The sequence below is a fragment of the Pithys albifrons genome, chromosome 3 (genome assembly GCF_047495875.1).
Source record: "Pithys albifrons albifrons isolate INPA30051 chromosome 3, PitAlb_v1, whole genome shotgun sequence".
Taxonomy (NCBI): Eukaryota; Metazoa; Chordata; class Aves; order Passeriformes; family Thamnophilidae; genus Pithys; species Pithys albifrons.
In genome coordinates this window covers 46,508,806-46,532,088 of record NC_092460.1, presented here as the reverse complement: position 1 = coordinate 46,532,088, position 23,283 = coordinate 46,508,806, and the positions used below count along the sequence as shown (strand labels likewise).

General features: G+C 46.8%; 1 protein-coding gene across 2 annotated transcripts; it reads left to right on the top strand.

The window, feature by feature from the left end:
• The first annotated feature begins 10,483 nt into the window (after nt 1-10,483).
• Nucleotides 10,484-21,399, top strand: LOC139669372 (C-type lectin domain family 5 member A-like). Of its 2 annotated transcripts, XM_071549834.1 has the most exons (7): nt 10,484-10,588; nt 12,243-12,311; nt 13,674-13,769; nt 14,823-14,888; nt 15,788-15,927; nt 18,472-18,581; nt 19,137-21,399. In XM_071549834.1, the coding sequence occupies exons 1-7, from the start codon at nt 10,507-10,509 to the stop codon at nt 19,282-19,284; spliced, it is 711 nt and encodes a 236-aa protein (XP_071405935.1). In that variant the 5' UTR covers nt 10,484-10,506; the 3' UTR covers nt 19,285-21,399. The 2 variants fall into 2 exon arrangements, with proteins under 2 accessions (XP_071405935.1, XP_071405936.1); XM_071549835.1 differs by lacking the exon at nt 12,243-12,311.
• Nucleotides 21,400-23,283: the final 1,884 nt, after the last annotated feature.

Sequence of the window (23,283 nt, the reverse complement as noted above, 5' to 3'; positions counted from 1 at the left end):
ATAATCTTACTGTTAGTGCTGTTAGTGTTGCTTTGTCTCCTCTGTACTGTATACACCATGTTTAGGGTCAGAACTGGGCTTTCTAAGGAGACTTGCTGGAGGCCTGCCCTGAGAGTGGATGATGTTGAGTGGCACGAGAATTGGGAAGATATGGGCCAGTATTTGGAGACCTTCTCTCCTCAAATGATCTGGAAATTCACCCTGGAACAACTGCAGGACCCTGCCAAAATGCTATGTGAAAGGAAGATGCTCTGGCAGTCCCAGAGATGTGCAGCTCACAGCAACCCGCTGGGCCATGGCCACTGCCTACTGCACACTGCTTGGTGTGGTACAGCATCATCAGGAGGAGGAGAAAAGGAGCAAATCCACAGGCACCATGTCCACCCAAACCACGGCTGAGCCAGAGAGGGAAAGAGATACATCAACCAGCACCATGTCCACCCAGACCATGACTGAGCCAGAGAGGAAGGGAGATACATCAACCAGCACCATGTCCACCCAGACCATGACTGAGCCAGAGAGGAAGGGAGATACATCAACCAGCACCATGTCCACCCAGACCATGACTGAGCCAGAGAGGAAGGGAGATACATCAACCAGCACCATGTCCACCCAGACCATGACTGAGCCAGAAGGACAACAGAAACCGATAGCAGTTGCCCCTGTCCAGAAAAGAAAATCAAAGACCAAATCAGTTCGTATAGCGCATGACGAGGAAGAGTCAGGACCTTCACCTCAAGCAGAAGAAATGGAGCCAGAAATAATCACCCGGTCCCTATCCCTGGGAGAGCTGCGTGAGCTCCGGAGAGAGTTCACACGACAGGCAAATGAGTCCATCTTGACCTGGCTACTTCGAATCTGGGATGCTGCAGCCAATGATACAATTCTAGATGGGAGTGAGGCAAGGCAGCTGGGATCCCTTTCTCGAGATGTTGTCATTGATCAGGGCATTGGAAAGAGACAGGAAACTCTCAGCCTCTGGCAGCAACTGTTGTCAAGCGTGAGAGAGAGATATCTTTGTAAGGAGGACCTCCACGTACAGCAAGGACAGTGGAACACGATGGAACAAGGTATCCGGTGCTTAAGGGAATTAGCCGTACTGGAGATAATCTTTTCAGAGGATGAGAGATTCCCTAAAAGTCCAGATGGTGTCCAGTGCACATCCCAGATGTGGTTAAAATTTGCACGACTTGGGCCAGAAATGTATTCTCGCTATCTTGCAACATTGCAGTGGAGAGAGGGAGAAGACAAGGTGGGTGCACTGGTCGGCAAACTCAGGATTTATGAAGACACTGTCACTGCTCCATTACGAGCCCACGTCTCAGCTGTGGAAACAAAACTGGCTGAACTGGAAGAGAAGATTAAGGAAGGACTCTTCCATATCTCTTCAGAACAAATGAGAGTCTCCGCCATCAGAAGCAGGCGTCTTCCGGCTAAGGAGAAAGGGTACACTCCATGCGGCAATCTGTGGTTTTACCTCCATGAGCATGGAGAAGATATGAGGAAGTGGGATGGGAAACCCACCTCTTCCTTAGCAGCTCGGGTATGTGAATTGCAAAGAGGCACAACTAACACAGGGAATTCTTCAAGGTTGAAGGCTGCTCCGGTCTCTTGTGGGCAAGGCTCCAGACAGTATAGGAACAATGATGTTATGCCTGATCCTCTTGAAGGAACCTCCCGGTCATATTCACAGGGAGAGCGCAGTGAATACCATGACCAGAACTAGGGGGACCCTGCCTCTAGCCAGGTAGAGGAGAGGGACAATCGGGTTTATTGGACTGTGTGGATTCGGTGGCCTGGCTCATCAGACCCACAGAAATACAAAGCTTTAGCGGACACTGGTGCACAATGCACGTTGATGCCATCAGGATACGTTGGGGCAGAATCCATCTCTATTTCTGGGGTGACAGGGGGATCCCAACAGCTGACTGTACTGGAAGCTGAAGTCAGCTTGACTGGGAAGGAATGGCATAGACACCCCATTGTGACTGGTCCAGAAGCCCCATGTATCCTTGGCATAGACTACCTGAGGAATGGATATTTCAAAGACCCAAAGAGTCTGCGTTGGGCCTTTGGCATAGCTGCTGTGGAGACAGAGGAAATCAGACAGCTGAGCACCTTGCCTGGCCTCTCAGAGGACCCTTCTGCTGTAGGACTGCTGAAAGTTGAAGAACAATTGGTACCGCTGGCCACAGCCACAGTGCACCGTCGGCAATACTGCACTGACCGAGACTCTGTGACCCCCATACACAAGATGATTCGTGAGCTGGAGAGCCAAGGGGTGGTCAGCAAGACTCACTCAGCCTTTAACAGCCCTATATGGCCAGTACGAAAGTCCAGTGGAGAGTGGAGGCTGACAGTGGATTACCGTGGCCTCAATGAGGTCACACCCCCCCTGAGTGCCGCTGTGCCGGACATGCTGGAGCTTCAGTATGAGCTGGAGTCCAAGGCAGCCAAGTGGTATGCCACCATCGACATTGCCAATGCCTTTTTCTCCATTCCGTTGGCAGCAGAGTGCAGGCTGCAGTTCGCTTTCACCTGGAATGGGCTGCAGTACACCTGGAATCGACTGCCCCAGGGGTGGAAACACAGTCCCACCATTTGCCATGGACTGATCCAGACTGCACTGGAAAAGGGTGAGGCTCCAGAACATCTACAGTACATCGATAACATCATTGTATGGGGGAACACAGCAGGGGAGGTTTTTGAGAAAGGAAAGAAGATAATCCAGATTCTCCTAAGAGCTGGTTTTGCCATTAAACAAAGTAAGGTCAAGGGACCTGCTCAGGAAATTCAGTTCCTAGGAGTGAAGTGGCAAGATGGGCGTTGCCAGATTCCAACAGAGGTGATCAACAAAATAGCAGCTATGTCCCCACCGACCAGCAAGAAGGAAACTCAGGCTTTCCTAGGCGCCGTGGGCTTTTGGAGGATGCATATCCCTGAGTACAGTCAGATTGTAAGCCCTCTCTACCTTGTGACACGGAAGAAAAATGATTTCCAGTGGGGCCCTGAACAACAACAAGCCTTTGAGCAGATTAAACAGGAGATTACCCATGCAGTAGCCCTTGGGCCAGTCAGGACAGGACAGGATGTGAAGAATGTGCTCTACACTGCAGCCGGGGAGAATGGCCCATCCTGGAGCCTCTGGCAGAAAGTACCTGAGGAGACTCAAGGATGACCGCTGGGATTCTGGAGTCGGGGATACAAAGGATCTGAGGCCAGCTATACCCCAACTGAGAAAGAGATCCTGGCAGCTTATGAAGGAGTTCGAGCTGCCTCAGAAGTGATTGGCACTGAGGCACAGCTCATCCTGGCACCCTGACTACCAGTGTTGGGCTGGATGTTCAAAGGAAAAGCTCCTTCTACCCATCACACCACTGATGCCACATGGAGTAAGTGGATCGCTCTGATCACGCAGCAAACCCGGATAGGGAATCCTAATTGCCCTGGGATTTTGGAAATCATCACCAACTGGCCGGAAGGTGAGAGTTTTGGATTGTCCGCTGAAGAAGAGGAGCAGGTGACACGAGCTGAGGAGACCCCACCATATAACCAGCTACCAGAAGAGGAGAAGCAATATGCTCTCTTCACAGATGGCTCCTGCCGCATTGTAGGGACAAGCCGGAAATGGAAAGCAGCTGTATGGAGTCCTACACGTCGAGTTGCAGAAGTGACTGAAGGACAAGGTGGATCAAGTCAGGTTGCAGAGCTGAAAGCTGTTCAGCTGGCTTTGGATATCGCTGAACGAGAGAAGTGGCCAAGACTCTTACCTTTACACTGACTTGTGGATGGTGGCCAATGCTCTGTGGGGATGGCTGGAGCGTTGAAGAAAGGCCAGCTGGCAGCACAAAGGGAAACCCATCTGGGCGGCTGAGATGTGGCAGGACATCGCTGCCCGCGTAGAGAAGCTGAGTGTGAAGGTCCGTCACGTAGATGCTCATGTACCCAAGAGCTGGGCTAATGAGGAGCATTGTAACAATGAGCAGGTGGATCGAGCTGCCAGGATTGAAATATCTCAGGTAGATCTGGATTGGAAGCATAAAGGTGAATTGTTTCTAGCTCGATGGGCCCATGATGCCTCTGGCCATCAGGGCAGAGATGCGACATACAGATGGGCTCGTGACCGAGGGGTGGATCTAACCACGGATGGTGTCTCACAGGTTATCCATGACTGTGACACATGTGCTGCCATCAAGCAGGCCAAGTGGGTGAAGCCTCTATGGTATGGTGGACGGTGGTCGAAATACAGGTGTGAGGAAGCCTGGCAAGTTGACTACATCACACTTCCCCAAACACGCCAAGGCAAGCGCTACGTGCTGACCATAGTAGAGGCAACCACTGGATGACTGGAGACATACCCCGTATCTCACGCCACTGCCCGGAATACCATCCTAGGCCTTGAAAAACAAATTCTGTGGAGACACGGCACACCAGAAAGAATAGAGTCTGACTATGGCACCCACTTCAAGAACAGCCTAATAGACACCTGGGCCAGAGAGCATGGCACTGAGTGGGTGTATCATATCCCCTACCATGCTCCAGCTGCTGGGAAAGTTGAGCGATGTAATGGACTGCTGAAAACCACCTTGAAGGCGTTGGGTGGGGGAACTTTCAAACACTGGGAGCTGCATTTGGCAAAGGCCACCTGGTTGGTCAACACCCGGGGCTCCATCAATCGAGCTGGCCCTGCCCAATCAGAACTCTTGAATACTGTAGATGGAGATAAAGTCCCTGTGGTCCATATGAGAGGTATGTTAGGAAAGACTGTTTGGGTTAATCCCACCTCAAACAAAGGCAAACCCATCCGAGAGATTGTCTTTGCTCAAGGACCTGGCTGCACTTGGTGGGTAATGCAAAAAGATGGAGAAACACCTTGTGTACCACAAGGGGACCTAATTTTGAGCGAGAAGAGTTTGTAATGTTTCATTGTATATATGTGTATATACATGTATAGGTAAAAAGGGGATTAATTTGGGAATGACTAGATGGAGTAGAATAAGGGGTGGATAATGTCCTAGTTCAGTAGGAGGGACCAGCTAACTCTGTGTGGGGGTGATCAAAGCTGTGTATTCTACCCCCTCTATTCATTCCCCAAGGACAATGGGCCATTAGCAGCAGCTGCCCAGGGAGCCATTATCACCTTCACACCCAGCCTGAGGGGGGCGGAGCTGCTAATGGGCCATCAACAGCTCAACACCCCCTGGCTCCCAGAGTTTATCACCCATTGTGTGAGTCCCCGCTCAGGGGGAGGGACTGGGTGCTCCCTGAGGGTACATAAGTGGTGGGTAAGAAGACCTTGGGAACTTCTCGTCGGATCCAGAGCAGCAACAGGACCTTGACAGGAGGAGATCCCTGCTCTCGCCCAGACCACAGCCCTCGCCTGCACCAACAGGTTTTTCTTTTCCTTTTGCTCTGGACTTGGGGGAACCACAGGGGTCTCAGCACAAGGGCAAACAAACCCCCTTGGGTTTGTGCCCCAGGACACTGGGTTATACTGCTGGGTTTTGTGAGTTGAAAGCAATTCCCCTTTTGTGTCAGTGTTGTTATTGTAATATTATTATTAAATTTTAGGTCTGACTTATAATCTCTCTCGTGGTGAGTTCATTTCCCCTGCTGGTTCACCTTTAAACCAGCACACACCCAGATAAAAGGTGGCAGCCTTGGGCTCTCAGGTGCCAATGATGTGGCCCCATTAACAGCACAAAAGGAGCAATGGCTTTCTGTCCTGGCACCTTTTCCCTGGCAGAAATCTTCGTCCGTCTCCAAATCTGGGCTGAAAAATGGCAAGTTCCCGGACACGCATCTGCCGTGAATGACAGAACTTTGCGCCCAGATCAAAGGTGGCAGCCTTGGGCTCTCAGGCGCCAGTCATGGGGACCCATTAACACTAGGAAAGGAGCAATGGCTTTCTCTCCTGGAACATTTTCCGCGGCAGGAATCTTCGTCCATCTCCAATACTTGGCTGAAAAATGGCAGTTTCCAGGACACACATCTGCCAAGAACGACAGAGCTTTGCGCCCAGATAAAAGGTGGCAGCTTTGGGCTCTCAGGTGCCAATGATGTGGCCCCATGAACACCAGAAAAGGAGCAATGGCTTTCTCTCCTGGCACCATTTTCCTGGCAGGTATCTTTGTTCGTCTGCAATTCTGGGCTGAAATATGTCAATTTCCCGAATACGAACCTGCCAAGAATGACGGACATTTGCGCCCAGATCAATGGTGGCAGCCTTGGGCTCTCAGGTGCCAACTATGTGGCCCCATCAACACTAGAAAAGGAATAATGGCTTTCTGTCCTGGCACCTTTTCCCTGGCAGGAATCTTTGACCATCTCTAATTCTGGGCTGAAAAATGGCAATTTCCCATTTGTGTACCTTCCTATAATGACATAGCTTTGCATGCAGATAAAAGGTGGCAGCCTTGGAATTTCAGGTTCCAATGATGCGGTCTCCTTAACACTAGAAAAGGAGGACCCGGTTTCTGTCCTGGCACTTTTTCCCTGGGAGGAATCTTCGTCTGTCTCCAATTCTGGGATGAAATGGCAATTTCTGAGATCCGCACCTGCCATGAACACCAGGTTTTGGAAATTGCTATTTTTCGGCCCAGAATTGAAGACGGACGAAGACTCCTCCCAGGGAAAAGGTGCCACGACACAAAGGTATTACTGCTTTTCTAGTGGTAATCAGACCGCTTCATTGGCACCTGAGAGCCCAAGGCTCCCACCTTTTATCTGGGCGCGAAGCTCAATGGTTCTTCACACATGTGGGTCTGAGAAATTGCCATTTTTCAGCCCAGAATTGAAAATGGACGAAGATTCCTCCCAGCGAAAAAGTGCCAGGGCACAAAGACATTACTGCTTTTCTAGGGTTAATGGCGCAGCATTACTGGCATTTGAGAGCTCAAAGCTGCCACCTGTTATCTGGGCGCAAAGCTCAATTGTTCTTGGGACATGCGGGTCTGGGAAATTGCCATTTTTTAGCCCAGTATTCAAGACAGATGAAGATTCCTGCTAGGGAAAAGGTGCCAGGACACAAAGCCATTGCTCCTTTGCCAGTGTTAATGGGGCCACATCACTGGCACCTGAGAGTCCAAGGCTGCCACGTTTTATCTGGGTGCAAAGCTTAATCATTTTTGGCATATACGGTTCTGGGAAATTGTCGTTTTTCAGTCCAGAATTGAAGATGGACCTAAATTCCTCCCAGCGAAAAGGTGCCGGGACACAAAAGGTTTGCTCCTTTTCTAGTGTTAATCGAACCGCATCATTGGCACATGAGAGCCCAACGCTGTCACATCTGGGTGCCTATCTCAATCTTTCTTGCCACGTGCGGGTCTGGGAAAATGCCATTTTTCAGCCAAGAATTGAAGACGGATGAAGATTCCTCCTAGGGAAAAGGTGCCAGGACACAAAGACATTGCTCCTTTTCTAGTGTTAATGGCGCAGCATTATTGGCACCTGTGAGCCCAAGGCTGCCACCTTTTATCTGGGTGCTAAGCCGAATTGTTCTTGGCAAGTTGCTGGTCTGCAGAATTGCCATTTTTCAGCTCACAAATAAAAATGGACCTAAATTCCTCCCAGGGAAAGGGTGCCAGGACACAAAGGGATTGCTGCTTTTCTAGTGTTAATTGAACCTCATCATCGGCACCTGAGAGCCCAAGACTGCCACCTTTTATCTTGGCATAAATGCCAAGCATTCCTTTTCACCAGTGGGTCTGGGATGTTTCCATTATTCTACCAATAATTGAAGATGGATGAAGATTCCTCCCAGGGACTATGTGTCAGGACACAAAGGGATGGCCTATATATCTTATTTTGCTAGACCCTCACCCCTTTCCCATCCTGCAATTTGGGAAATGGTTAGGGTTAAATTTAGGTTAGGGTTAGGATTTTGGTTAGGGTTAGGGTCATCATTAGTGTGCTTTTCTACTATTAATGGCACTACATTACTGACAATGATAGCCCAAGGCTGTCACCTTTTATCTTGGCACAAAGCTCAAGCGTTCCTTGGCACCAGGGTGTCTGTTAATTTCCAATTTTTCAGCCAGGAATTGAAGACAGACAAAGATTGCTCCCAGGGAGAATGTTGTCTGCTTTTATACTGTTAATGGCACTGTATCATTGGCACCTGAGAGTCCAAGGCTGCCACCTTTTATCTTAGTGCAAAGCTGAATCATACCTTGCCACCAATGGGGCCGGGAAATTGCCATTTTTCCGCCAAGAATTCAAGATGAATGAAGATTCCTGCTGGGAAAAATGTGTCAGGACACAAAGGCATGGCCTATACTTTTTTTATTTTGCTGGACCCCCACCCCTTTCCCTGCCTGCAATTCGGCAAATACTCAGGGTTAAATTTAGGTTCGGATTAGGGTTAGGGTTACGATTTTGGTTAGGGTTAGAGTCATGGTTAGTGTGCTTTTCTATTGTTAATGGCACTATATTACTGGCTCCTGATAGCCCAAAGCTGTCAGCTTTTGTCTTGGTGCAAACCTCAAACATTCCTTGGCACCAGAGTGTCTGTTAATTTGCAATTTTTCAGGCAAGAATTGAAGACGAATGAAGATTCCTCTTCGAAAAGGAATCGAAAGAGGAAAGGTGCCAGCCCAGAAAGGGCTGGCCTAGTTCTCTCTATTCTGCCAGACCCCCTCCTCTCTCCACTCCCAACTCCTGGGTTAGGGTTACTGTTAGCGTTACAGTTAGGATTAGGGTTAGGGTTAGAGTTAGGGCTAGGGTTAGGGTTTGGCTTCTCTTTTGTTTTAGGATTAGGGTTTGGGTGTTTTTTTTAATGTTAATGGCACAGCATCATTGGCACCTGAGAGCCAAAAGGTGGCAGCCTTGGGATCTCAGGTGCGAATGATTTCTGTGCCATTAACACTATAAAAGTAGCAATCGCTTTGTATCCTGGCACCTTTTCCCTGGGAGGAATCTTCATCAGTCTTCAATTCTTGGCTGAAAAATAGGAAATTTCCAGGAGGGAGTGCCAGAGCTCTCTCTGTGGGTGTTACTGAGGGCTGTCCTTCTACTTTCATATTCCAGCTTCTACAGGACACCCCCTTTGTTTCATGGGCCCTTCTGAAGGCATGGGACAGGGAAACAGCTCTTCCCTGGGAGCCACAGGACTTCTCTTGGAGCCTTCAGCAAGCAGCAGACCCAAGCAGCTCTGCATCAGAGGGAACAGAAAGGGTGAAGCTGCTTTGGGACATTTGTGGACCTACAGGAATTCCATCAAACCCAGAAAGCCACAGGATGTGAAACCCTACTTAGATGGACCTCCTTAATAAAGGCAGAAGTTTTGTTGAAAGGGGTTTATTTTCTCTACCTCTGTTTTTTTCTTGGTCACAGTTAACCTTCTCTGATTTTTGGTTTTAAACCAACTTTATGTTGACAGCTTGGGACTCTGATTATTTTTGGCATGTGAACTGGAAGGAAAGGCTGAAACACTTCCCTCTCACTCTGCCTTGCTCAGGATCTCATCCTGATTCCAAGGACAGGGAATCCCCAAGCAATGCAAACCCAATCCCTTGGTGCCTCTGTGGTTGGTGCCCACAGGGAAGCAGAAGGCTGGTTTTAATTCTTGCTGCACTTGGGCAATGGGCTGACACTGTCTGGGACAAGCCAGGCTGAGAGGGGCACATCCTGGCTCTGAGACAGCCTCCATCAGTGACCTTTCCAAGGAGAACCTGTGACAGAGGGACACATCCCAAGAGGTGTTCTTCAGGGTTCATCCGGTTTTCATGGACCTAAATCCCACTGTTTTAGAGAAAGGTGCAATTCACTGTGTTATGCTTCCCAGGGCCCTCTGGGCTGCCCAGGTACATCCTGCTGCTCACCCTGAGCTGCTGCCCTCCAGCACATCAGCCTGGGCACTGCATTTCTCCTGCCAGGTCCTCTCTGCCCTGGGCACAAACCCCATACAAATCTGGCATTTTCCATTGGGACATGCTGCTCTGAGCTGGGATATCTCCTCCCACAATTATTCCCAGCACAATGTCCACTACCGCCTGCTTATGAAGACACTAATCATGTGGGAATTACAAACCTGGACAGCCAAGGGCTTGTCTTTTGATGCAAACCTGCTTTGGAGAGCACAACCTTCTGGAGCCCACAGGACTGCCCAGTGGGATGTACTGTAGGGCCACCTGAAGAGCTTCCGTCTGCTCCTGGGGCTGACTGCTGCATCCCTGCACTACCCTCTGCTTGGCATTTCAGGGAATAAAGCTGGGCTTTTCAAAGTACGAAGGGGTGAGGTGGGGGGGAGTGTAGATGTGTGTGTGCCAGAACCACCTCCCATCAAATGGGAGCACCAACTTCCATTTACTTCTGTTTTTACGTAACAACACTCTGTCATCAAAAGATGAACCACAAATAGACTTCTCAGTATAAGTGTGTGTATGACGGGAAAAGGAGAGAACTTCCTCCTTAAGGTTCAAAGAGGAGGAAACTCTGACTTGTCCCAGCCCAGAGTGTCATTGTAAGAACAGCAGAGGGAGGAGAGAAGCACAAGGGGCACCAAGAATGGCAGAAAATGTCATTTATGCTGACTTGAACTTGTCTGAATCAGCCACACCCAGAGTGCAACAGGTCTCTGATGTCTCAGGTAGGTCACTTGGTGTGCTCTGAGCTTTCTTTGCATCCTTCAGTCTCTCAGATACTTTGAAAGAGTGCCTTTGAGCACCAAACCCACAAAGAGCATGAAGAAATTGGAGGGTCAATGCTGGGAGAAATGGGCAGGTGGGATGTCCAGATGGTTTTTTTACAAGAAAAAAACAGTGTGGGATTCTTCTAAGGTCTACTTTTCATTTGTGAAGGTGCACCTGTGAGGAAGAGTCCCTTGTGTGATATTAAGAGTAGTTTTTATCAATTTTGGAGGCTGTTCCACAGCTGAACATCCACTGGCCCTGAACCAGGCCTGTTCTCCCCCAGCACGCTGGGATTCCTGCAGCAAAGGCTCAGCATTGAGTGTCTGCTGTTGCTGGGCTTTGCAGCAGTGTCAGGCACAGGCTGTTTGTGCTCCCTGAGCACAGCAGGCATTGCCTGGGGGCTTTTCCTCCTGCCCATGTCTGTGCAAACCACTTGTTTAATACATCAAGTGTAAAGTGCTTCATGGACACATTGAGTACAATTTAGTATCAAATACTGCAAAATTCACAACTAAGATTTAGCTATTTTTATTGCACTAAAACTTATTGCATAAACTTTTGCATTGTTTTTGCTGCATCTGCATATAACTCCTTCCTCTAATAACAGACTTCATACACTGTGCCTCTGTATTCCATTTCTTTTCCTTCTCTTTCTCTTTAACCTTCCTGCCTATTTGACAGGAATAATTCCTTGCCATTCTTTGCTCATCTTTTGAAGAAAGTCTGAACACTCTGCACCTATTTTCTGATGTCTGGAGTTTCTTATGTCCCAAGAAAGAGAGTTTTATCAACTCTTTCCAGAAATAATTTCACAGCTAAATTGACAGGAACCACAATAGATGTCACCTGACAAAAGGTTCCATTTTCCTTATCAATCAAGCCATGTTTTCTCACTTAGACTTTTTAGAGTGTTCTAGTAACATTTTTATGTTTTTCTGCTTATGCCTTTTGTGGAAACCCCCACCAATTCTTTTTTTCTATGTGTTCATTTAATTTATGTACAATTTTTTCCCAGATGTTATCTCTATCCTACAGAAACAATCTCAAAACACTGGCTCCTGTCTGAACTCTGTATTATGGTGACAGAACTAAGGAGGCTCAGTTCTGTATGACTTTGAGTGTTTCATAAAATTGCAACATCCTATTTTTCACTTTTCACCCACTTTTTATCTGCTTCTGCCTTTTCTTCCTTCACATGTTTTCCTCCCTGTTGATTTGCCTTTGTTGTCTGGAGAAGTTAAAACAGTTTTCACTATTCTCACCATGTTATCATTTTAACCATTTTAAGATCACTTACCCCTACAGATTTAGCTTGGTCTATAATTTTCAGGCTTCAATGTTTTATCCATTCCCACCATTCATGTGTGGATCAGCAACCTGAGACAACTTTTCTCCACTTCTGTTTAGATTTGCTATGTGTGTGCCATTTCTCCTCTCCAAGTGTCTGCACTGAAGATAATCCAGATTTGTTCCCGCTTTTAAAAAGTCTTGAAGGGTGTGAGCGTAACATCATAGAGTACAGAACCATAGAATATAATTTCAGTCAATTTTGGTTTCATTTAAGTTGTTTCTCATTTCTCTCCATGCTCTGTTATTTTTGCCTGAGCTCAGATTTCACATATGCAGAAGTGAAATTGAAATCCCAAGACACAAATGCTGCAACAGGACACACAACATCTGGTGAGTTTTCACTTGCCTGAGAAGTTGATAAGGACTAAAACAATTATAGGAGAGTGGGACAATCCTTGAGCTCAAAAAATGCCCTGATGCAAAAGTGTTTGGGGACAGGAGGATACAGTTCTCTGCTTTACATCTTCAGAGCAGGGAGAGTTCAAATGGTGCATTATTGGCAGCTAAACCCTCATCAGCTTCTCTGATGAAGGCAAACAAGGCTATTGTTGGCCACTCTAAGAAATCACTTTGTCTGGCCTCTTGTCTCCAATAGCACTGAGAAGTGAACAACTGGAGAGAAATAAGCAGAGGATGGACATGTCTGACACCTGCCTGTAATAGTTTCACCTCCAACACTTCCACATTTCTGTCAGGGACTTCCTGAGGCTGATATAATCCCCAATGCAAGAGGCTATGGAGTTCTCATCCCAGGAGATCTGAGATTAGCTCAGTTGGTTAAAACTTGGTTGTAATAATGCCCGGGTCATGGGTTCAATCCCCAGTGTGGGCCATTGACTTAAGGGTTGGACTTGATGATCCTTGTGTGTCCCTTCCAACTCAACGTCTGTGAATTCTGTGTGATCTTCAAAACCTGCGTGTGCCTGGTCCTGGCCACCGTGCTCTAGCCAGCACTGCTTGAGCAGGGCAGTTGGAGGAGGGGATGGGAGAAGGTCACTTCAACATAAACCATTCTGGGGCTCTGTGCTCAGGGCAGTAGGGCTGGTGTTCACAGATCTCCTCTGAAAATTTATGACTTTTCTAATTTGAATTCATATTAGATCTGTTACCTTCTTGTAAGGGGCTGCAAAAAGAGCTCTGAGAGTGGGATTACAAAAAACATGAGCATTCCAGCTGTCTCCTATGTGATGACCCAGGACATCCATGTTTTATTTGGTCAACAATCTGCTCCTCATACCTGGGCCACCTTCCTCCTCCCTGTTCCCAGGCCATTCTTGGCACGTGCCCCGTATTGGCCATGTGTTCCAAGGTGCTGTCCTTCAGGAACACCTGGGCTGCCTGCATGGATTGTGGGGTCTCTTGGCAGCCCTTTTTAGCTCCTCTTTCATAAACATTTCCTTTCTCTTACCAACCCATACTCTCTTTGCCCTTAAGCAGTCTAGTCTTACGAAGACTCCCTTCCCTTTCCCCTGTTCCTCAAACAAATTCCATGTTTGGATGCTGTTCAGTTCCCCAAGCAAAGGTGTCCAGAGGTGTCTGGGAAGCCCCAGGACATCCAGCTTGGGCTGAGCAGGCAAAGCTGGAGGGCCTCAGATTCCCAGTGTGAGCCTGACAAGGGCGTCTTGGAATGAAAATGAAGGGGTTCTTTTTCCAGCTCTTTCCCTAATCTTTATTTTTCCTGTCTCTCTCTAGGTAAAGGCTGTGGTTCCAGAACACGTGTTGCCGTGCTGGTTGCTGTACTGGTTGTGACAGTCCTACTGGTCGTGGCAGGATGGCTGATGGGCAAGTGTAAGTCCTGTCCAAAAATGTAGTAATGGCAGTTTGTGACTCTCACTCACTGAGTGATGTCCAGGCCATGACATCCAAAGCCAGTGTCCACAGAAGCACAGATTGGAGTAAAAGGACAGCAGTTTTTATCCAAATGTGGCTGCAAGAGGAATCCCTATGAGAGTGGAGTGACTTGAAAGTTTAAGCATAAAAAAAAAAAAAGAAATCCAAAACCCAGTGGAAAAAGTGACATTCTTTGAATACTAATGAATTCATTACACTAATGTTTTGAAGAAAGACATCCAGACAAAATAGTGCCTATTAGTATTATGATTATGATCTCTGAGAATATTTTATGGCAACAATTTAGTATCATGTCAACATGAAGATCATGGCACCAAAATATTTCAATAATTATGAGTAAAAGCACATTTGAAAGAGGCCACTGAGTCATACCTTATAGGAGTTTGTTTGCATCTTCAAGGAGTCATTGTTTAATTTCAGGTCACCTTAGTTGTTTCTCTCCATCCTTTGAGACCTGAGTGAGCTTGAGAGGCTTCCACACTCAATCACACCTGATTAAGGTTGTTGAAACCTCAAGTGAGCTCTGCTGTCTCATTGTGGCCTGGGGAGCAGCACCAGTAGAGCAGCTTCCAGCTGGGGCACAGGAGGGCTCTGCCCCAAAATGTGCCCAGGGTGTGTGGGGCAGGAGCAGACAGTGCCCAGAGCTCCAGACTGGGGGGAACAGGCTGAGCCAAGGACAGCTGGGCTGGAGCACTGCACTGCCAACAGGGGCTCTGCTCTCTCCTTGCTGTGGGTCTGTGTGTGCTGTGCAGCACAGTCCCCACTGCTCTGCATAGGGGGGCACTTTGTGTTCAGGGACAGAGTTTGGCTCTTTGGAAATCTGCTGTGTACTAGCAAATACTGTTTGGAGTTTTCCTCCATGGATGAGCAAAAGGTAGATTTGCCATTCAGTATTGGGTGATGGGAGTGTCAAAGAGGTCCAGGAGAGCTCTGTCAGTGAATGGCAAAATTGTCCTTCATTGCAAGCAGAAATTGTGTTCTCATTTCCAGACTATCCAACTGCAAGCAGCCAGCAGCAATCAACAGCATTGTCCCCCAACCCTGAGGAGGCACTGGGTAGGTAACCCACTGTCCTTCCAAAGGCACTTCCCAGCAGCCCGTGGCATTGCCTGGGAAGAGAGGCAGCACATGGGCTGTGTCTGCATTGTGTTCAGAAGGCAAACAAACCAACAAACCTTCTGCCCTCTCAGGAATCAAATCCTGATCCTGGACACTCACGGGATGAGCTCTGGAGGCCAGAAATGGTTCCCTTTTGCATCTCCTTCAGCAGCAGTGTTGGGTCAGCTCTGCATTGCTGTCTCCCAGGGAAGAGCTGATGACTGTGCTGCCAGTGCAGAGCAGTGTGTGGCAGGGGAAGGGCCAGCAAGAAGAGCCCTCTGGTATCCCAGCCCTGCAGTGAGCAGGATGGATCATGTGGCTGCACTGCTTTGCCAATAGCGTGGCATTGCTGGCATCTCAACTCAGGGCCACTCCCTTTGACTGTTTGGGAGCTGCTGCGTCCCCAAGGGAAGTGTCTCCTGCAGGCCCTGTGTCCCTGAATCCCATCACCCTTTCCAGGTCCCATTCTCTGTTCCTCCCTGTCCCTGCCTGGAAATGGAGAGAAACATACTGGGCTTTAGTGGTACAATCTTTGCTGTATTTTGCATGAGGCTAATGAGAGCTTTGAAAAGTGAAAGCTCCTTTTTTTAATGTTGACCATTTCTCTGTGTCTCCCTAGCAAAGACTGGCAAGGCTGGATAATGTTCTCTGTGGTGCTCCCTCTCTGCCTCATGCCTGGCAACTCTTGGGCTGGAATCAGCTCCAGATGCTATTGGGGCTCCCTGCTGGTCTGGTGACAATTTGAAGCAGCACCACCCATGCATTTTTTCTGCCTCTAATTTCCCTCTGTTCTGTAATGAGATTGTTTTGTTAAGTGTGCACATGAATTTTCCCACACCTGTTCTTCCCTCCTGCAGGATGCCCCCCAAAATGGAAAAAACATGGGAGAAAATGCTATTTCTTTCCTCCAAATAAACAAAAGGACTGGAATGCATCCCGTGCAGAATGTACCGCCATGAGTGCAGACCTGGTCATCATTGACAGCAAGGATGAACTGGTGAGATCCAAATCCCTGGGGCTGTTCCAGGGTTGTCTGAGCTGCAGGACAAAGGCCTGAGCAGTTCCACTTGTGTGTGCTCCTGCTGCATGTCTTTGGGGTCTCCAATGTACTGCCAGCCAAAGACACCCCCAGCTCAGGGTGGAGCAAACCCCTGCAAGGAAGATGCATTCTGGGGGTTGGGGTCTTCTTCTTGGAATCTTCTATCCCCAGGGTGCTCCCATGGAACCCAACATCCTCTCTGCCTGGGTGATTTGTTTTAGACAGATTTAGCAGAAGACAAGGAGGTTGAACAGACACTTACTTGAGAAAGCCATTGCTTTGGCAAAAGCTGGAATGGCTCTCCCACCACAGTCAGAACAGAAAAGTCTCTCCAGGTATCAAGGCACACCTGCAAAATTACAATGTAAAGCTTCAATGGCACCACAGCTATTTATGTTATTTTATTCATAAGAAGCTGCAGGGGAAGTGTGGGGTGATGGCCTCTCTGATAAGGCCTGATGGGTTGAAGGAGATGCCTCAGCCCCTGAACGGGGGCTCAAGCCGAGGACAAAGGCTCTCAAACTGATTAGATTAACATAGGGTGGAGTGTTGTTTAAGGAATTACATGGCCCCCCTCTGTGATATCTTCTATAACTGCTCAAAGGAGCCACCTCGCCTTAGGCATCTGCATCACCATCACCCTCCCAATAGACTGACTTAGCCACACAAACCACATGGAAGAAAAAAAAGGTATAAAAAGTGTTTGCAGTTTAAACTCCAGGAGGAGAGGGAGAAATGCCAATGCCTCTTTGAGGGTAACTGCTGCAGCTCTTCTTGGAACAATGTAGGGGTGAGGAGACCATGTGCTTTCTATTTTTTCTAACTTTCTTTACTTTCTTCCTTTCTTCCTTTGATTCTTGTGCTGGTTTAAAGGTGAACCAGCAGGGGAAATGAACTCACCACGAGAGAGATTATAAGTCAGACCTAAAATTTAATAATAATATTACAATAACAACACTGACACAAAAGGGGAATTGCTTTCAACTCACAAAACCCCAGCAGTATAACCCAGTGTCCTGAGGCACAAACCCAAGGGGGTTTGTTTGCCCTTGTGCTGAGACCCCTGTGGTTCCCCCAAGTCCAGAGCAAAAGGAAAAGAAAAACCTGTTGGTGCAGGCGAGGGCTGTGGTCTGGGCGAGAGCAGGGATCTCCTCCTGTCAAGGTCCTGCTGCTGCTCTGGATCTGACGAGAGGTTCCCAAGGTCTTCTTACCCACCACTTATGTACCCTCAGGGAGCACTCAGTCCCTCCCCCTGGGCGGGGACTCACACAATGGGTGATTAACTCTGGGAGCCAGGGGGTGTTGAGCTGTTGATGGCCCATTAGCAGCTCCGCCCCCCCTCAGGCTGGGTGTGAAGGTGATAATGGCTCCCTGGGCAGCTGCTGCTAATGGCCCATTGTCCTTGGGGAATGAATAGAGGGGGTAGAATACACAGCTTTGATCACCCCCACACAGAGTTAGCTGGTCCCTCCTGCTGAACTAGGACAATTCTTACTTTATAAGCATTTCTTGTACTAAATGTGTTTTGCTACCTTAATACTAATAACAGTAACTTGCTTTACACTTTGCTACTCTATATTGGTTATTGCTTTTGCTATTATTGCTTTTTGCTATTCTTACTTTACAAGACCAGCTCTGTTTTGCTCTATAGTAACTTGCTTCTTACTTATTCTCAACATGTATGTTGATAAGAAGCAGCTCTGTTCTTTCTTTTTGTTTTGTGTTACGGAGAGAGAGTGGTATTTTCTTATGTTCTGGATAAATGTTTTAAGTGGCTGTGTTTTTAGTTAATAGTTTTTTGTTGCTAGTTTCTGTTTGTTGTGAAAATGGGATACATTGCTGTATTGTAACTTAAGTGTGTTTGTCTCTGTAGAATGTGTTTTGTGCTGGTTGCTTTTGGGGTCTTTTATTATCAATTAAATACAATCTTGCAGGTGAACGTTATCACCGGCAAACAGAACCCACAATAGCTGTCACATATTTTTATTAAAAAATGTTATTTCAGGAGCTGTTTTGAGAAAAGTTCTTTTCTGGCGTTAAGTGTGGCTTCACATTAGAAGTCAGAATCCCTTCCAACCTGTGGGCTGTCCGTTAGTTGACAGACAGTGTTGGAGAACATAAGGCTCTGATTGTCTAGAAGTGCTTATTGCTAATAATATTCACATCAGAGGTCAGAACCCCTTCCATCCTGTGTATTGTCAGTTAGAGGACAGACAGTGTTGGGTACATAAGGATCTGATTGTCTGGAAGCACTTACAGCTAATAACTTTTAATTAATACAGTTAAGACTAGAAATCTTTGCATTTCTGTCTCCCTCTTCCCTTTCACATGACAGGAAGAGACTATCATAAACACAAATGGAGCAATTCAGGCAGAGGTGGAGAGGTGGTGTGGCTGGTGCTCACTGTGCTCTCTGTGCTGGCTGTTTAGCACTCAGCTTTCTGTGCCTCTGGGGGACAAAATGTCATTTTAATCTGTTGCCATTGTTGCCTTCCTTTCAAGGTTTACCTCATGGAACAATCAAAAGATACTTACTACTTCCTTGGTCTCAGATACTCTGTAATGGAGCAGAAGTGGAAGTGGATTAACAACGTGGAACACGACCCAGCCCTGTAAGCTCATTGCAGCACTCACTGCCAGGCCAGGTCTGCAAAAAGGAAACACCCAAACCCAGAGCAGAGAGTTGAGAGCACAGGTGACACCAGGGACTGGGATTGGGGTTCCTTGAGATCCAGGGGCTTAAGTACATCCCCGTGACAAGGAAAAGGAGCCTTCAAGTCCCCTGGGAAGACAGTCAAGTGCCAGCAGGATGGCAGGAGAGGACACAGGTGCAGTTGTGGTGGGGAGGGAAGGCTCTGACTGGATGGCTTGTGTGGGGAAAGGAAGGATAGAGGGGGCAGGGACAAGAGAGGGTGATGTCAGTGCCACTGGATGGAGGTGCCCAAAGCAAGGGAAGGTGTCTGGATGGGAAAGCTTTGCCCATGTATTTTTGTGGAGATATGGGGAAGAAAAGCAAGGAATGGGAGGGAGACTCCAAGTGGGAAATTTGTGATGCCACTGACAATAAGGGAGCCTGGCAGCAGGGCCAGAGGCCTCTGTGCCTTCCGCTGCATCCCATCCAGCTGTGTCAGGAATGCAACTAAACATGATTTTATCTGCCTCTTCAGATTTAACCTAATTAGACTTGATCAAGGCTATCTCTGTGCTTGTATTGGATATGGCTATGTATCAGCTGCACCTTGTGATGGAGCCACAATAGTACAAAATATGTGTGGAAAAGCTGCCATTATTTCTGAAAAGCAGAAGGACAGCTAAAAACAAGAGGTCCAAGCAGGAATGTTATCCCCAGCTGCCTGCAGGACATGTGGATGGGCTTTCTCTCATTCATCTGTAACTGCCCAAACATCCAGCCAAGGGGACTCCTCCATCCTCCCTCCAGACACCCTGCCAAGCCCAGCACATTCTCTCCCAAGATGGGACTCTCACACTGGGTGCATCCCCCTCTCCAGGAAACTGCATTTGCGCCCATTAGGGTAATCAGTTGTCAGCCAGTCAGCCGAAAGGACTCATCATGGAACTTCTCACTCGTATTATCTTCCAGATGTGCAAGACATTCAGAGAGGTTTGAGATGCACTGGCTAAGAAAACAATGGGCATGTTGATAAAGTAATAGATGATTAATACTGGCATGATAATTTGATAATAAATCCTCTTCCTCCCCTACCCTGACATGCCACTTTCTCACATCTTGCTGAGATGGACAGAACTTCATTGGGTAAGGAGGGAGAGTGAGGAAAATTTGCTCAGAATAAGCTTGTGAGTCAGAAATAACCCTGTCCCCAGCACAGGACCAGAGGAAATGAGAAACAGCTCACTGCAATCAGTTCCTCAGAAAGAAACTGTTGTTTTTCTGTGAATTTCAAAGAGGGCTGTGGGCCCTGTGAAGCTTCTGTTTGTGTGTGTGGAAAAGATGACTAAGTTCAAGTCACAGGAGGATTTAACATTTGTTACACAATGTAGGGCATGACTACAGAAGCAAGATCATTCCTTTTCAATGACATGCTCCAAAACAGCCTAGACATGAGAGAGGAAGGATGAAGATTCTGGCTTTCATCTTTTTTTTGTTTTGAATCAAAGGCCTGAAAGCCACAATTTCAGCTGTGCTGTCATTCAACTAGAGGTTGTGAATGATCTATCTTTTCCCACCTTGTTAGATTACAGAAGTGTGGTCAGATTCCATATTGGACTGGAGTTTGGGAGAGGAGACAACACCAGATCTGAAATTTAGCTACCTATAGACAAACGCATTCTAAAAATTGGCAAGCACATGTGTAGCATCACTAATTAATGACTTATTTTCCCCTGAGCTTACATCTCCTTATGGTACAGGTCAGTTTTCCTCATCCTTCCACATTCCCCCTGAAGTGTACCCATGTCCTGAAGGGATGGGATTGTTTTGGAAATGGGTCCCGTTGCCTGACTCAGTCCTTTCTGGGGTGCCATGTTGCCAAAGAACTTAATTTTGAAGGCGCACAATGCTGTTTTGGGGTAGAGCAATGGGTTGCAGTGTCCACCATGGTAAGAACATGTCTTAGCAGGTCCATGGAAGAAATTCCAGTGGAGATCATTCTTATTAGTTCAGCCAGGCTGCTTTAACAGCCAGATGCTCCTGAGAAAGGAAAAGACAACCCACAGCCACTGCTTTCCTGCAACAGGAGCTCTTGTGCAGGACCTCACCTTATCTCAGGGCTAGGAGAGACAACTGTGTGTGAATAATTTGCCTCCCAGTGCCTGGGGAGGAATACCCCAATGGACTCAGCCAAAAGCCACTCTCTTTGCTTCAAAAGACACTTTCTAGCTTAGGATATAAACTCCAAGAATTTCTTGGTTCTCATCCTGCCACAGGAGTAACCAGGCAGCTTCCTTTTCAACAGTCTAACAGGGAACGAGGAAGCCCTGACTGTGAAATTGCACTGAGCAAGATGCAAATGTCCTCAGGCAAAATTAACACCCCTCTGCAACAAATACTTCCCTCTGCAACTGCATTTCCCCCTCCTCTACTGGCATCTCCTTGGCAACAGAGCTCGCCACCAGCTCCATGTGCCCAATACTGGCTTTGTGCAAAGTTCAGGGGAGGAGAATGAAGGTCATGTGGTAAATGGGATGTAACTTTCTGAAATTCTCCCTCACTGGGGCTGTCACAGCAAGGGGACAAAGAGACAAGCAGCTTCTCAGGTCAGCATGAGATCTGTGAGAGGAGAAGAACATGGAAACTGGATGTGAAGTTGCACTTCTGATTGTGATCATGACCACAGAACCTCTCAGCTAATTCAATTTATTTGGTTGCACTGTTGTTACTAAAGGGGATTGGGAGGGTAAGGAGTCACACTGCTGGTGCTTTCAAATGAGGTGTCCTCTAAAGGAATCTAAATAAAACAGGTGGATGTCACTCTATAAAAATGAATTGATTTTTCCATGCATTCCCATTACTCCTTAAATGAATGGGGTAGTGGCTCACTCATGTAGAATTTTACAGACAAGAAGAACATATAGATATAAGTGTGTATATATACACACACACACACACATATATACATATATACACATACATATATACACATATATATGTATACATATATACACATATATATAAACAAATATATATACACACACACAAACATATTTATATATAGAGAGAGAGTGGCATTTACTACTATGGCATGCTCAGCTCCTCTTCTCTGCAGTACACCAGACATGTGGATATGGAGGACATTTTTCCCCATGTATAGAGTAAGTTTTCTAAACCCAACTGCATCATATTTATTTGTGCCTAATCAGAGTCATTATTCTCAAAAATTCACTCCCAAAAATCACTAAAATCCAGAAGAATTCAGGACTTAAGGAAAAAGAAAATCATGTAGAGTGGAAACATAAATCAAATCCAGGTATACTTACCCAAAGAATTTCTGTGCAGACAGATCATGAACTTCTTCTCCAGTTGGCCTCAGCAGAGGACAACCTAAGAAAATTATCCATGAGATTTATTATAGCTTTTGTTATTTTTCAGCTATTTTGGAGGTTCTACTTCTTTTTTCTTTGACTACATAATTTCTTTTATTTGTTTTTCCTCTTCCACCATAAATTTTCTGTTCTTTCTTCATCTTTCTCCCAGAGTTTGCACTGAAATGGGATTTCTTTGCAGTTCCTGGGCTGAATTTTGTAATGTCTTTTCCTCAAGGTTACATGCCATGAGACCATGGAGGGCTCAGAATAGGTTGCAATTTTTCCATGCTGGCTTTAAGGAGGCTGGAGGTGCTCAGGGCTCTCACCCACTGATGTTAAGTACAGTAACTAGAGAAGTTCACAGCACACAAATGAATCAGGAAAAAAAGGATGCAAAACTCACAAACACAAGTACAATGGAGATAGAAAGCTGGACTAGAATTTCAGTGTCAAACTATGTGTCTAAAGATGACCTATGGTGTAAATATGTAGAACTACAGAGAAATTATGACAGGAGACACTAAATAAGTCTGGTTTTAGTTAATTAGTTCAGGTAAGGGAGGTCCTTTTACAAAACAACCAAAGTCATTCCATCACTTTTCAATTAAAATGGGATGGGGATTTTATTTATTTGGAGCACATATTTTTGGCTCAATTTACAAAATTGCAGAAGGAGGTGGCTCCTGGTTTTAGGCAGGAGATCTGATATCCATCTGTGGCCACACCAGAAACAGGAAGACATGGAATCACATGGGAGAGATGAGTGGCATTGATTTCTCTCCGTGCACTCTCCATGTTCCCTTGTATTCACTTCCAGCTCCACAAGCCAATGGTGGGAGGAGCAACAGTCATGGAGCAGTGAGTGGGATGGAAAGCTGCTCTCTGGCCAGTCACAGCATGGTGCCAACCAGTCATGGCTAATGGACATAATATAATGAACCTGCTCTTCCTGGCAAACCCATTTCTTCTCCTCCCAAGTGCCAGCAGATGGGCACAAGCAGTGAGTTCTTCCTCTTTCCATTCATTTTTCCAAAGTCAGATGTGAAATAAAGATCTGAAAAGCTATTGAAATCATACCCAGCAAGGTCTTTGTGAGCATCCCTTCAGCCTTGCTCTCACAGCAAGAGGAATGCTGCTTCTAGGCCCTAAATCAACAGCAACACAAAGCTGAAGGTAAAATCCTCCGTAAAATTCCAGGTGGGTCTTACTGGGTTTATAGGGCTCATATATAACAAATAGGCTTTCTTCAGAAACAATAGAGAAATTTAACTGTGAATCATACAGTGCTTTCTGCTTTGTGATTTTGATCAA